Source organism: Anabas testudineus, chromosome 15 (assembly GCF_900324465.2).
Source record: "Anabas testudineus chromosome 15, fAnaTes1.2, whole genome shotgun sequence".
NCBI classification, from domain to species: Eukaryota; Metazoa; Chordata; class Actinopteri; order Anabantiformes; family Anabantidae; genus Anabas; species Anabas testudineus.
The window spans coordinates 4,399,133-4,410,704 of NC_046624.1; the positions used below are offsets into that span (position 1 = coordinate 4,399,133).

Here is an 11,572-nt window from a genome sequence, read left to right on the forward strand (position 1 = left end):
CTGAAAGGAATGAGGGAATAGTGTAGCCACATGGCAGCAGAAAAAAATAGCAAAGAAAAAGTTTATAACTGTTGCATTTACACATGCCTCTTCGAACACGGCTCATCGCTGCAGTGCCGTTAACAGACACCTAATTTGCTAAGCAGTGAAAATGAACTTTCCAAGCACACGTTATTGACAGTGTTCATAAAAGAGCAGCAGTAATCCATATTTGGCCAGTTGTATTGGAGTATAAATTTAGTTTGTATGAGTTACGCTAAGGTTTGCTTTACGAAAATCACTGAAAGCAGGACATGAATTAGCCAGTGATGTAGAGTACGTCACAAAGACATACTCAAACCGACCCAATGAAGCAATTGCATGAAAGGGATGATTATTCACGTACATTACATCATTCCTGCTTTCCAGTCGACAGCAGAACTAGATTGCTGGGATTGCTTTACCACAGTGGATCGATTGCTTACCCCTCATTAGCACCACTACAATGCAATAGATCATATAATTTGCTGCTGCTTATTTATACACTTGCTTTACATTCAAAGGGCAAGGCGAACCATTATTTTTCATTTCTGTCTGAGTTAGACATTGCAAGTAATTGCATCTTATCTCCCTCAGTGGAGCATTTTACCTGTGGCTTTTCCAAGACAACATCTAGTACAACCTTTCTCTCTCATCAGAAAGTCCTCTTTGATGTGGCTTTATGTGAGGATAATGAGTTAATCATGAGGGTAGGGAAATTGAGTGGGATTGCTAATTATGGAGTTAATGCTGTGGAAAGAAACAGAATAAGAGATCGAACTGCGGCTCTCCCCAGGTGAGACGCGCGTGGGTGTGCGCACACGTGCACGCGTCTGTCCTTGTGGACAAACGCGTGTGCCGGTGAGAGTTTCTTTACGTGCACGCAAGCGCACGTGGGTGAACCCCTGTACACGTGTGTGCATCTATTATGTGCATTTACTGTCACTGGAAAGTCATTATGAAACAGATGCCTCAGAGGCCCTCGGTAAGCTCAGCTTAATAGGTCTTACAGAAACACATCAGCAGGTCTCCACCATCCCACATGCACATGCTGAAGGTTTGCCAGTCACTTCACAGTGATCTTCCACATGTCAGACTTCTGCTTTCACATCCTGTGCCAGATATGGCATCAACACAAAAAATGATGACAAAAAAAAAAAAGAAAATTGGAAATGAATGAAGAGCAGAGCAGCAGTGCCGATGTCTTTCTGCATGTATACCCTACGTTTACTTTTAGCAGAATTAAATTTAACTGAATGTTCCATTAGTTCATAGCAGTACAATTTTCATTATAGCTTCAAATCTCAATTATTTAATGATTCATTATTTTCTAGATTAATCGTTCAGTCCATCAGATGTCAGATGATATTGAAAAACATCCATCATAATTTCCAAGAGCCCAAAGTGACGTCTTCTGGATTTTTGGTGTTTTTGGGGTTTTTTTTGTACACAATCAATATTTTTCTCAAAAGTTAAGGCAGCAGAGCATCACATTATTAGAGCTTGATTAGTGCCCTTAATGAATGATCATCATGTAGATGAACCAATCTTTTCTGCACTATTCACGATAATAGCACAGGCATTTACTGCCTGTTTATTGTTTCTTTGGCTTGGCAGATGCCGGCTTGTTCCTATTTTCTTGTTTATCACACTTGCAGCGATGTTGGCAACATTACCCAAGTACAACATCATTTCTCTTTGCTTTCATGCTCATCAGCACCTAAGCCAATCAGCCGATTAACCACTTCCCCACCCCGTTTGAAAACCTGAGCAATCCCACCACCCGTCCCACGCTGCCCACCAGATGGCACAGGGACAGATCCATCGTTGGTTGGGAGGAGTGTCACGTCTGTCAGCCATCTTGGCGTAGCGTGCTGAGCCTCAGGGCGTGTCTGCACCGGCCCTCTTGCCAGGGATCGTGGGCATGTCAGCTGTTGCACCTCGAACGTGCTGCAGCTGCAAGACTGCTACTCATTTGCAGGGTTAATGTATTTTCGGGAAAGTTGTGTCAGAGCAGTGGTGAGTAAAGCGAGCCAGCCATCCAATTAGAGCGGAACAGATTATGGGGACTCTTTTACATTGCAAAGTTAGATTGACAGCCTCTGGCGAGTGAACGTGTACAAGTGCATTTGTTTCCAGAGTGATGTAAGGCAGGTTTCTTACTGTTAAAATCTTGTTATTGTTTTCTGTGGTTGTCCGTCTCTGGCAGGCATACTGAGAAACTCTGGCCACAGGAGTGGGTGTAGAACATCCTGGCAATGTGGGCAAGGTGTCCTGTGTGCATAAATAACCAAAGATTCATACAGAGACACAGTACATACACAGTCATATACCATCCTAATATCTGAGCCCATATGCAAATTGTTGACAGGCTAAATGCGTAAATGTGTGTATAGATATTCCTCAGTTGCACAGAGCCAAGAGTTCAAATTGAATTACATAAAAATGTAGCCATTGCCTTGGAGAAGTTATTTTTATGACTGTGTGTCTCCAGGGCAACAGGCTAATGACACTCATCTCACAGTCTGGTAGCATCCAAATCCATTACGCTACCTAACCCGTGGCATTACAAATCTGCTTGCCATCATCCAATTTGCCTCCTGTAAATTGCCTTTTCATTCTACGAAGAAACGGTTTCCCCATTTGTAATATATGTGTCAAAAGGATTACCAATGTAATATTAATATTCTTGCAGACAATTAGAGATCACAAAAGGGAATATTGTGTCCATAAAATTACCCATGGTTTGGGTGGGAGAATGAACGAGAGGGAGGAGGAAGAGGAGCCAGAGGAAGATGCAGGGCTTGTCACTGCACTGTACTGACTGGGACTGATGCTGCAGTAGGAACAGGGGTGTCTCAAAAAGATAATGAAAAGAGCTAGTACCTCTCACACTGCTGGGCTGAATCAATCAGTAAGGGATTCAAAAAATGTTCATCATTTATTCTCTGCCAGCAGCCTTTCCTGTTCTCCAAAAAAAAAGAATAACTTTGAATACATTTCATGGCACAATTTTTCTGCCAATCAAAAGTAAAGCTGCCTTAGAAACTTCCTAACCGCATTCTTTCTAAATACAACAGGGGGTTCTCCATCACTTTTGCACCTCAGTTGCAGTTTATTTAATCCAAAACAGGATTGTGGGTCCATGGAGACAAATGTCTGTGCATCAGTATGCAGAGGCTGGTTTTCCCCCATCTGGGCTCGGTTATTACACAGGGCTATAACACTGTGGAAGTTAAAGCTCTCAGAACGATCTCAGAGGCAGCGTATCCCCTCTTGGCCTTGTCTCCAATGTTCTCTACGCTGTTGCTGTATGCCTTCAATGTAACTAATGTGTGCAGACTACATGGCGCGGCTTCATTTCGCCACATACCATCTGCTGTGACGAAAAGGTACAGCAAGCGTTGCAGGACTTCGCCCACTCCTGCACCCCCCCCCCCCCCCCCACCCCTCTACACCACAGAGACACTCCAGGTTTGTACCTCCCTACGCCTGTGATGAAGGCGGAGGAGTTCACCCAGGTGGGTTAATGAAATCCTTTCTGGCCAGTGAGCAGGACAAAGGTCACAGAGGGTCCACCTCTTGAGGGAGGATGCTTGCACCTGCACCCAACCATCCACATACATTTCCTGCAGCCACCCAAACCCACCTGCCTCCTATCAGAAGCGTGAATGAAGTAGACAGATGTTTACTAAGGTGGATGCAAACTCTAAATCTCAAGCGTTTATTTTCATTTTTGTCCCTTTTAAGCATCATATTCTTACATCTTACCACCTCTCCACATAAACAGGCTGAACAGCGTCTCTGCAAGCCATGAAGACATTGAAAATATTCCATTTCAATGAGTTTAATGCTTAATGTTCTTCCTTTTATCTCTGTACAATACTTATGATAGTAAAACATTTTGCTTTCTCAGAGTACCAAGAGGAGCCGTGGGCAAACATGGCCAAGAAGTAGCCAGTTTCAGGAAGATTTTGTCTCATGGTAGCTCCTTAAATGGATTTATCACTCATAAAAAAAAACAATCTGCTGGAAGCGGCTCACAGATAAATGCCACCGCGCATTACCTACAAACATTGGCTTCACAGAGGAAATGCATCAGAAAACAAGGAGAGAAGTGGGCTTGTGGTTACTTGGGGAGATGGGTCAATAAATGTCAGCATGCCTTCATTAGCCTTGTCACTTAATGATGCAGCCCACAAGAAGCGCGGCACACTCACACAGCCATGTGGAAACAGTGCGACAGCAAAACAAAAAAACACTTTATGGGTATTTCACACGAAGGCAAAAAAGAAAAAAAAAAAATGTCAGTGTCAGTGTGACCGCTAATGCTGTCGCAAGCTGTTATAAGAAAAAGTAGACACAGCCTGGCAAACGTTACTCCAGAAGTCGAGTGTTTTTCCCTCTCCACTGTGGGAGGGAAAGACAACATATTTCTTTATTTTGGATCCATATGCTGCCAAGCCCTCGTAGTGCCAACCACAGGGGAAAATATGTGCGTGTCTATGTGTATGTGTTTCAGTTAGTAGGCTGCTCTGGGCCCTGACGTCCAGCGGATGGGTTTATTTGACACTCCCACACAATATGGAGAATGCTTCTGTTGCTGTCGGCGAGGTGAAGTGGGGTAATATGAGCTGAGAAGGAGGGAAGTTCGATGTGTAATCCCTGTCAGTGCACTGACAGATTTGAGGGGGAGAGGAAGACGCTTACTACACAAACAATTGCAGGCTATACAAATAAATAACTTCACAATATGTATCTGTGGCAAAGCAATAAATTATTGTGTTAACGCAGTTCATTAAATTCCGTTTGGCATGTCCTAAATGCTTCATGTTTGCTACGTGGTGCCATCTAGTGCTTAACCTCATATTTGTCTAGACAGTGTGTGGTTAGTCACGGGCACAGACCTGAATGAGGTGTCTGGTCTCCACAGCAACAGGTCTCCCCTCTCTCATGCTGTCAGTGAACCAGCTGATGTCCAACACATGCATGTTGGGTAGGTTCCTCAAGCCACACTCCTTCAGCCACGTCCACAGCGACGGCGCCTCACAGTCCTCCGATACAACGTGAGTGACCACGTCGCTATAGAGGAAGAAAATATGAATCTGTGTTAAGTCTTATGGTTCAGTTTATGTTTTTTCTTATTATTTTCTTAGTTTAAGCTGATTGCAAAGGAACTGAAGAGGAGTCTATAACAAGAGAACTCTCAATTTCAATGACACTGAACCAAAATGGTAAAGAAAACCAAAACAATACCTCTCAGTGAACTCAACACTACAGTTTCCAGTCTGCCATATGATACATGATAAAAGAAACTATTTTTATCTGACCAGTTTTTAAATAGAACACACCCTTATGTCAAAACACCTCATTTCCTTTATCATGACATTGTTGGTGTGGTTTACTCTGATTGACTGACGGCAATGTGACTAAATCACTCATAGTATGAACATGAGAAAAAGCGATTTCACACCCTTTTGAGTAATAAAATATCTCTCAATGCAAAACATGAGCCGACAAAAGGTTGATATCTCATTATTTGGATTAGTTCGATTTGATGGAAATGTTTCCATCACTGCTTAATTTGTCAATAAGAACTTTACTTTCTTGGTCTCAGCAGCCTTCAGAGAGCGGATCAGGTTCAAGTGAAGCTTTTCAGATGCAGCACAGATCTCAGTGTCTGTTCTTACTCGTGCTGTTTTGGGATCAACTCTTGGTGAACAACACCTCCCTCCATTGTCTGATAGCTGAACTCATTCAACCAGTGTTTCCTACGACTCTGCAGAGACTTTCTCAACACATCTTTTTTTTTCATCACAGCCTCCTCCCTTTCTGTTTCTTGCCACAAAGTCTAACTACCATAGCCAATCAGGGCACCCAGCTGTGCATAATTAGCCTCAGCACGCTCCTCCTCTTCCTCTCTCCTAGCTTGAGCAAATCGGTGGAAAGGCTCCCTGAGGGAGATCCCAGCAGAGCTCAGGCTGAGGCCTAATTGGCCAAATCACTGGCGAAACTAATCCTCTATCGGCTCAGCATACCAGTCCAGCCACCAATGGTCCACTTCAAAAAAATCTTCCATGTACAAATAGATGGGCCAATAAGGCCCTCTAAAACAGACACATTTGAGGTATCCAAGGGACACAGCTATTATCTCCAAAAACCTAGATTCACAGTTGTCTAGCCACGGTAATAGAGATTTGGCTCTTGGGTTGATTTCACTTCGCACAAGAAAACCACTCTCTCCTCGTGCCATGTTTACCTAGATATAATTCAACCCCTGAATTTGGATCCTTATCTTGTGCACAGCCGCACAGAATGTAAAACAGCAGATTGACATGCAAATGAGTGAGATTGCAAGCCCAGCACCGGAATGCACTTCCCAGAATCAGTGGGTCTCTGAGCCCAGACACAAGGACAAGCTAAAGTCAATGGGCTTTGATATGGAGAACTCTCTTGAGTCATCTATCTGCCCTGTTCCTGTCAGCAGCTACCCTCCGAGCCCTTCCAAAAGAGAAAACCAAAAGGCAGATTAAAGATGTACTTTGTCCAGAACAGATTCTAACACCATGCAGAGGGTTCATCTGTTTGCCTTTCGCAGCTGCTCCCATGAGAAGTGATACAAATGATCAATGTCACTAGTTAGATAAAATTAATCACAGTAAATAAATATGCAAAATGACTTGCATCAAATTATTATTCAGCTCAATCAAACAGTGCGTCCCTGCCTAATGTCCAATCACAGCTTTCCTTGCATGACCCGGCCTGTCAAGCTTGGGATTTCTCAGCATGTTGAATAAGGCGTGGCTAAAGTAGTGTGTATGCTTGCATGTGTCTCCAAAAGGGTGTACACACATACGGTTTCAAACAGCTGGGCCAGCAGCTAGTTGCAATGACTTGTCAACAGGGAGACTGCTTTGCAGCCGAGTACTTGCGATGCTACGTTCACAAATGATCCAGTTGGTTTAAACAGTTCCTCAATAGGAACAAAGGGATCAGAGTGTTGAGTAAGAGCTGTTCCTTTTAACAGTGAGCCCTTTTGTCACTGTCATCAGCCCCAAATTCACTTGTCTCCTCTTTACTGGCACAATAAGATTTAGACATTTACTAGATGTAGAAATTATAATTTTTTCACAAACGCACCACTGACACCTTCTCCCTGGCTAAATAAGTAGGTTTTCTTTAAATGCAACAGATGCACAGGCTTCATTCTCCTGTTTACTCTGTGCAGGTGTGTGTGTGTGTGTGTGTGTGTGTGTGTGTGTGTGTGTGTGTGTGTGTGTGTGTGTGTGTGTGTGTGTGTGTGTGTGTGTGTGTGTGTGTGCGTGTGGGTTTGTGTGTGTGTGTGTGTGGGTTTGTGTGTGTGTGTGTGGGGTGAGGGGTGGGGGGGCGTGTGTGACCCCATGGTTAAGGACACACACATAAAACTGGATGGATGTAACATTTCTAATTCAGATTACTGACAGATCATGTACAATGTGAATCATTTGGTGCTGTAGACCTCACATGTCTAACTAATTACTTTGATAGGATATTTAAGTTTTAATGGGACAGACCTCCAAACTCAGTCTTAACTAATAGTTTTTTGGAAATAATTTCATATATAACCGAGTAATTCTTCCTCTTTGCCTCTTTGAACCGGGTCCATTCAAACAGCTGTCGTTCACCGTGAGCTGGAAGTTGTTTTGCAGAGTGTAAATCTTTTGTTACCATTTTTTCACTGTTCAAACGTTGAAATGTTTTGTGTTTTTTTTTTTGTCCTTGTGAGAAAAAAAAAGAATGTTAACTTGAATTTTATGAAATGCATGCTGGGAGGTAAGCTAAAAACAAATCTTTGTATGTATCTCTAAATAACTTGATTATATGAGTTAACTAAGAATGTACTGGATATTGAATCCACTGAACTCTTGTTTTGAAAGTTATAAACAATTTAAACTTAATTGCAAAAATAAATAGAACTTTCTTAATTTGCTACAGATCACGAATTAAGATTTATTTAATTTGTCAGGACTCATAAAAACATTTTGTCAAAGAGTTTACAGTGTATTATTTCAAACATCAAAAGCTTGACTGGCATGGCAATAGTACCAACCAACACCCCTGACTTTAAACTTTAAAGTAATGATTATATTTTAAATTGTGCTGGCGAAGACCAGTGTGTGTGTGTGTGTGTGTGGGTTTGCTGCCATCCTTGAAAGACCATTTATTGCAACTCATCAATCAGCCAAGGCAAACATGTCAATATGAGGATCCATGTCCATGTGCATCCAACTTGAAAAAAGGACAAGGGTGTGTGTGTGTGTGTGTATGTTTGTGTGTGCAAGGCAGTGTGCACTGAGTATATGGGAGGTGTTGCTACCACACTGCAGCTGATATCACTTTTGTCGGCTTACAGAATTAATGTCAGTTTGAGGCAGGCACGCTCTACTTCCTGTCGTTGGTTTCAAACAATTGTATCAAGCCAAGTGTAACCGTAGGAGTGCTCAAGCTGTGTTTCTGGGAATGCTGCCATGGCCAAGCTGGCGCACGGCTGGCAGGCACTCTTTGACACGCATTTAAACACTCACACAGACACACATGTTGGCTATACTACACTCAGGAGGACAGTTATTGACTGCAGACCTAGCCCCTAAATCACATGCTAAATTCAACTTTTTGTTGTTTTTTTTTTTTGTTACCTTAAAGGAGTTTTGATTCTGAGAAACCGTCATCGCTGTCAATGTTGTGAATGTCTGGAAGGTTGAAGTAGCTCTGAAGCAGAAAGCAACACACTAAATACGGTATATCCTCACCAAAAGAGATCAAAGTCTGAGTTTAAGCTGCCCTGCTCCAAAACCAAAGTCTACTTTTTAAAATGGGTGGCAGCATCAGGCACTATCACTAGCCCTTAAAGGAAGTAACCTGTGAAGCAGTGCAGATGTCGGACTTCTGCTGTGTTCACAGTTTGAGATTTAAAAGATTCTTTCAATTAGGGAGAGAAAAAATGAACAAGGCATGCTGCTTCTATAATTACCTCACAATAGATGATTCATCATCTCAAGGAACAAGCTCACACACTCGCATAACATCTCTCTTTAAGTGCAACTTAACCAAAAACTTTCACCAACCTCATTAAAAAAAAAGTTTGTGTGAGCTCTGTTACCTTTCTCCAGTGTTTATTTTTTTAGTTTTCTGCCAACAAGCTGTAGCTTGGTTAGTCAATTCCTTCCCCGTCTTCCTAAACATAGCAATGAGTTATGGCTCAGCGGGAAAATCCACTAAGGTGTAGTAGGAGCAGGATGGATGTGCTAAATCTTCTTAATTAAGAATTCATGAGACAATAGTGGTTCTCTAATTATTTAATTGGACTTCTTAAAAGGTAAAACTTTTTTTTTTTCTAACTAAATATCTCCCTGGTCCTTTCTTTAAAAAACAGTTTATCAGCCACATTTCATCTTAATATCATTTAATATAAAGTAGATGTGGATGCACAGATGAACAGATAATTATGATATTATCTTAATCTACAGACTAAATCTATGTTACCTTGAGCATGAAAATGAGTCTTAATTTTGCTCTGCTAGACAGTAACCATACTCAAACAGGCCTTTAATTAATTCTGTAAGCTTACATTTCATTATGGTTATAGCAAACAAACCACAAGGTCAAACTATTGTGGTTGTTACAACAAGACAGAAACGCTCTCCCTCCTATGTCCCCCTTGAGTTCTACATTAGCCTGTTCTCTTAATGCATATACATTCAGAAAGGCTTTTAGATGCCCTGCTCAGTCAGAGAACAACAAAATGGCATGCTTTTTTCCAACCTGAGGATGTCATCCACAATAAAGCCCTTTGTCCTCGCCAGCTGGGTCAGGAAGCTTCTCCTGCTGCTGCCCATTTTCCTCTCCACCAGATACAGTCTGACATCCTCAAACTTCACCGCTTCATGCCTGGCAACACCGGCTTCCGCTGGTCTCGACCTTTTCCTGACACGAGGCACAATGGGAGCGTGGAACATCTCTTTTGAGGTGCACTATGCTCTAAGCGCTAGATATTTTAGAACCTCTAGGAATTTCTTTTTGTGAGCGTTGTGTTCAGTTGTTGTGTTTCACTTCCATCCAGGAAAAACACCCACTTTGGCAATGCCACGGTTGTTTATTTAACGGTTGAAACTGTCTTTCTTTTTTTTTCTTTTTTTTTTTTTTTTTGCCCAACAGTGGGACAGTATGTCAGTTGGAGCAGGGTTGGTGAGAGATGGCAAACAGGAAAAGCCTTTGGCAACAGATGCTGAGGATTTTGGTGTTTACCAAAAACCACCTGCCAAGATCGAATGATTGAGGATGCAAGAAAGGAGAAAAAAAAAAACACCCTGTTGGCATAGCATTATTTACTTCCAGTAAAAGTTGCTCTGCTAACACATGTTAGGAGGAAGTAAACACAGTTTGTTCCAGTTGCTTCTTAAAAAGTTTTCATGCAGGTGGAATTCCACTCTCTTGGCTGGAGTAAGGCCTCACTCCTGGGACATGCCTGAATTCTGGTCGCCTCACAAACCCCTCGCAGCTGTCCTGCCATGTCCAGTTCGTCTCGCCACTCACCATCTCATTATGTCCTGACCAAGTCTGCACCATCTGCTCCACCACTTTAATTAGCTCACTTCCTGAAATGAGAGTCTTTGTGGGCATTTCCCACGAGATCCCGCAAGCTCATACACGGCCTTTGCACACACTCAGGTAGTGTATATGCAAGCCATTGATGAATAGGAACATTTATCTAGGGAGAAAAGCTGCATATGCAGCGGTCAAGAATGCAAACAGAAAAAGGACTTAATCTGTTTAACTAAATCAATTCCTTTTGTTTTAAGGAGGTAATTACAGAATTAGCCATTGCCTTGTTGTTTTGATTTCTCAGCTATAGCAGTCAACAATGTGAAAGAAAAGGTTTAAATGTCACTTTGCTGCAATTATCTACAATAATGCATCTGCTTTAGCAGACCAAATAGGAATGATTTGTTGATTTAGGTGAAGGGAAAGAAACATCATTAAAGGCTTTGATTCTACATCTAATTACCAAAAGCCTCCGTTCATTTCTTCACTTTAATAGGCACACCTTGCCTCTGTCTGCTAGACAGAAATGATTACACGGCTCTCATTAGCGTGGAGTTCAGAGGGTTAACAGGTGTCACAGGGCAGACGCGACTAATTGTTTGACGATTTACCCCCCAATCACTCAGCTGTATATGAGGGTGCTGGCCTCCATCCAAACTGAGACTGATGAAATTCTAACACCACTAAGACAAATGGCTCCTACGCAGCCAGCAGCAATCACTGGAGGTGCAATGACTCCAATTTCCCATCTAAACTTGCCCTGAAGGTGCATGATAAAACTGTATCATAATTGGAATTATTGCACATATTGAGTTCGGTTTTGAAAGAGAAATATCACAGACTGTGAGATGTTCAAACCCACAGGAATTATTTTGCAAAACAGTTGAAGTTAAGGGAAATATGTACAAAATGACAATAAAGTCAAGTACATGAATATGTACTTTAGATAGTATTAACAATATATTGGTATATT

At 42.0% G+C, this 11,572-nt stretch overlaps 1 protein-coding gene across 1 annotated transcript in view; it reads right to left on the minus strand.

The window, feature by feature from the left end:
* The window catches only part of dntt (deoxynucleotidyltransferase, terminal), a 62,898-nt gene extending 52,832 nt beyond the window's left edge, over nt 1-10,066 (minus strand). Inside the window, exons 1-3 of the mRNA XM_026353964.1 lie at nt 9,820-10,066; nt 4,926-5,100; nt 2,182-2,292 (exon numbers count right to left, since the gene is read on the minus strand). Of these exons, the coding sequence (XP_026209749.1) occupies nt 2,182-2,292; nt 4,926-5,100; nt 9,820-10,013 (480 nt within the window). The 5' untranslated portion in view covers nt 10,014-10,066. The remainder of the gene's footprint in view (nt 1-2,181; nt 2,293-4,925; nt 5,101-9,819) is intronic.
* Between the last annotated feature and the right edge of the window lie 1,506 nt (nt 10,067-11,572).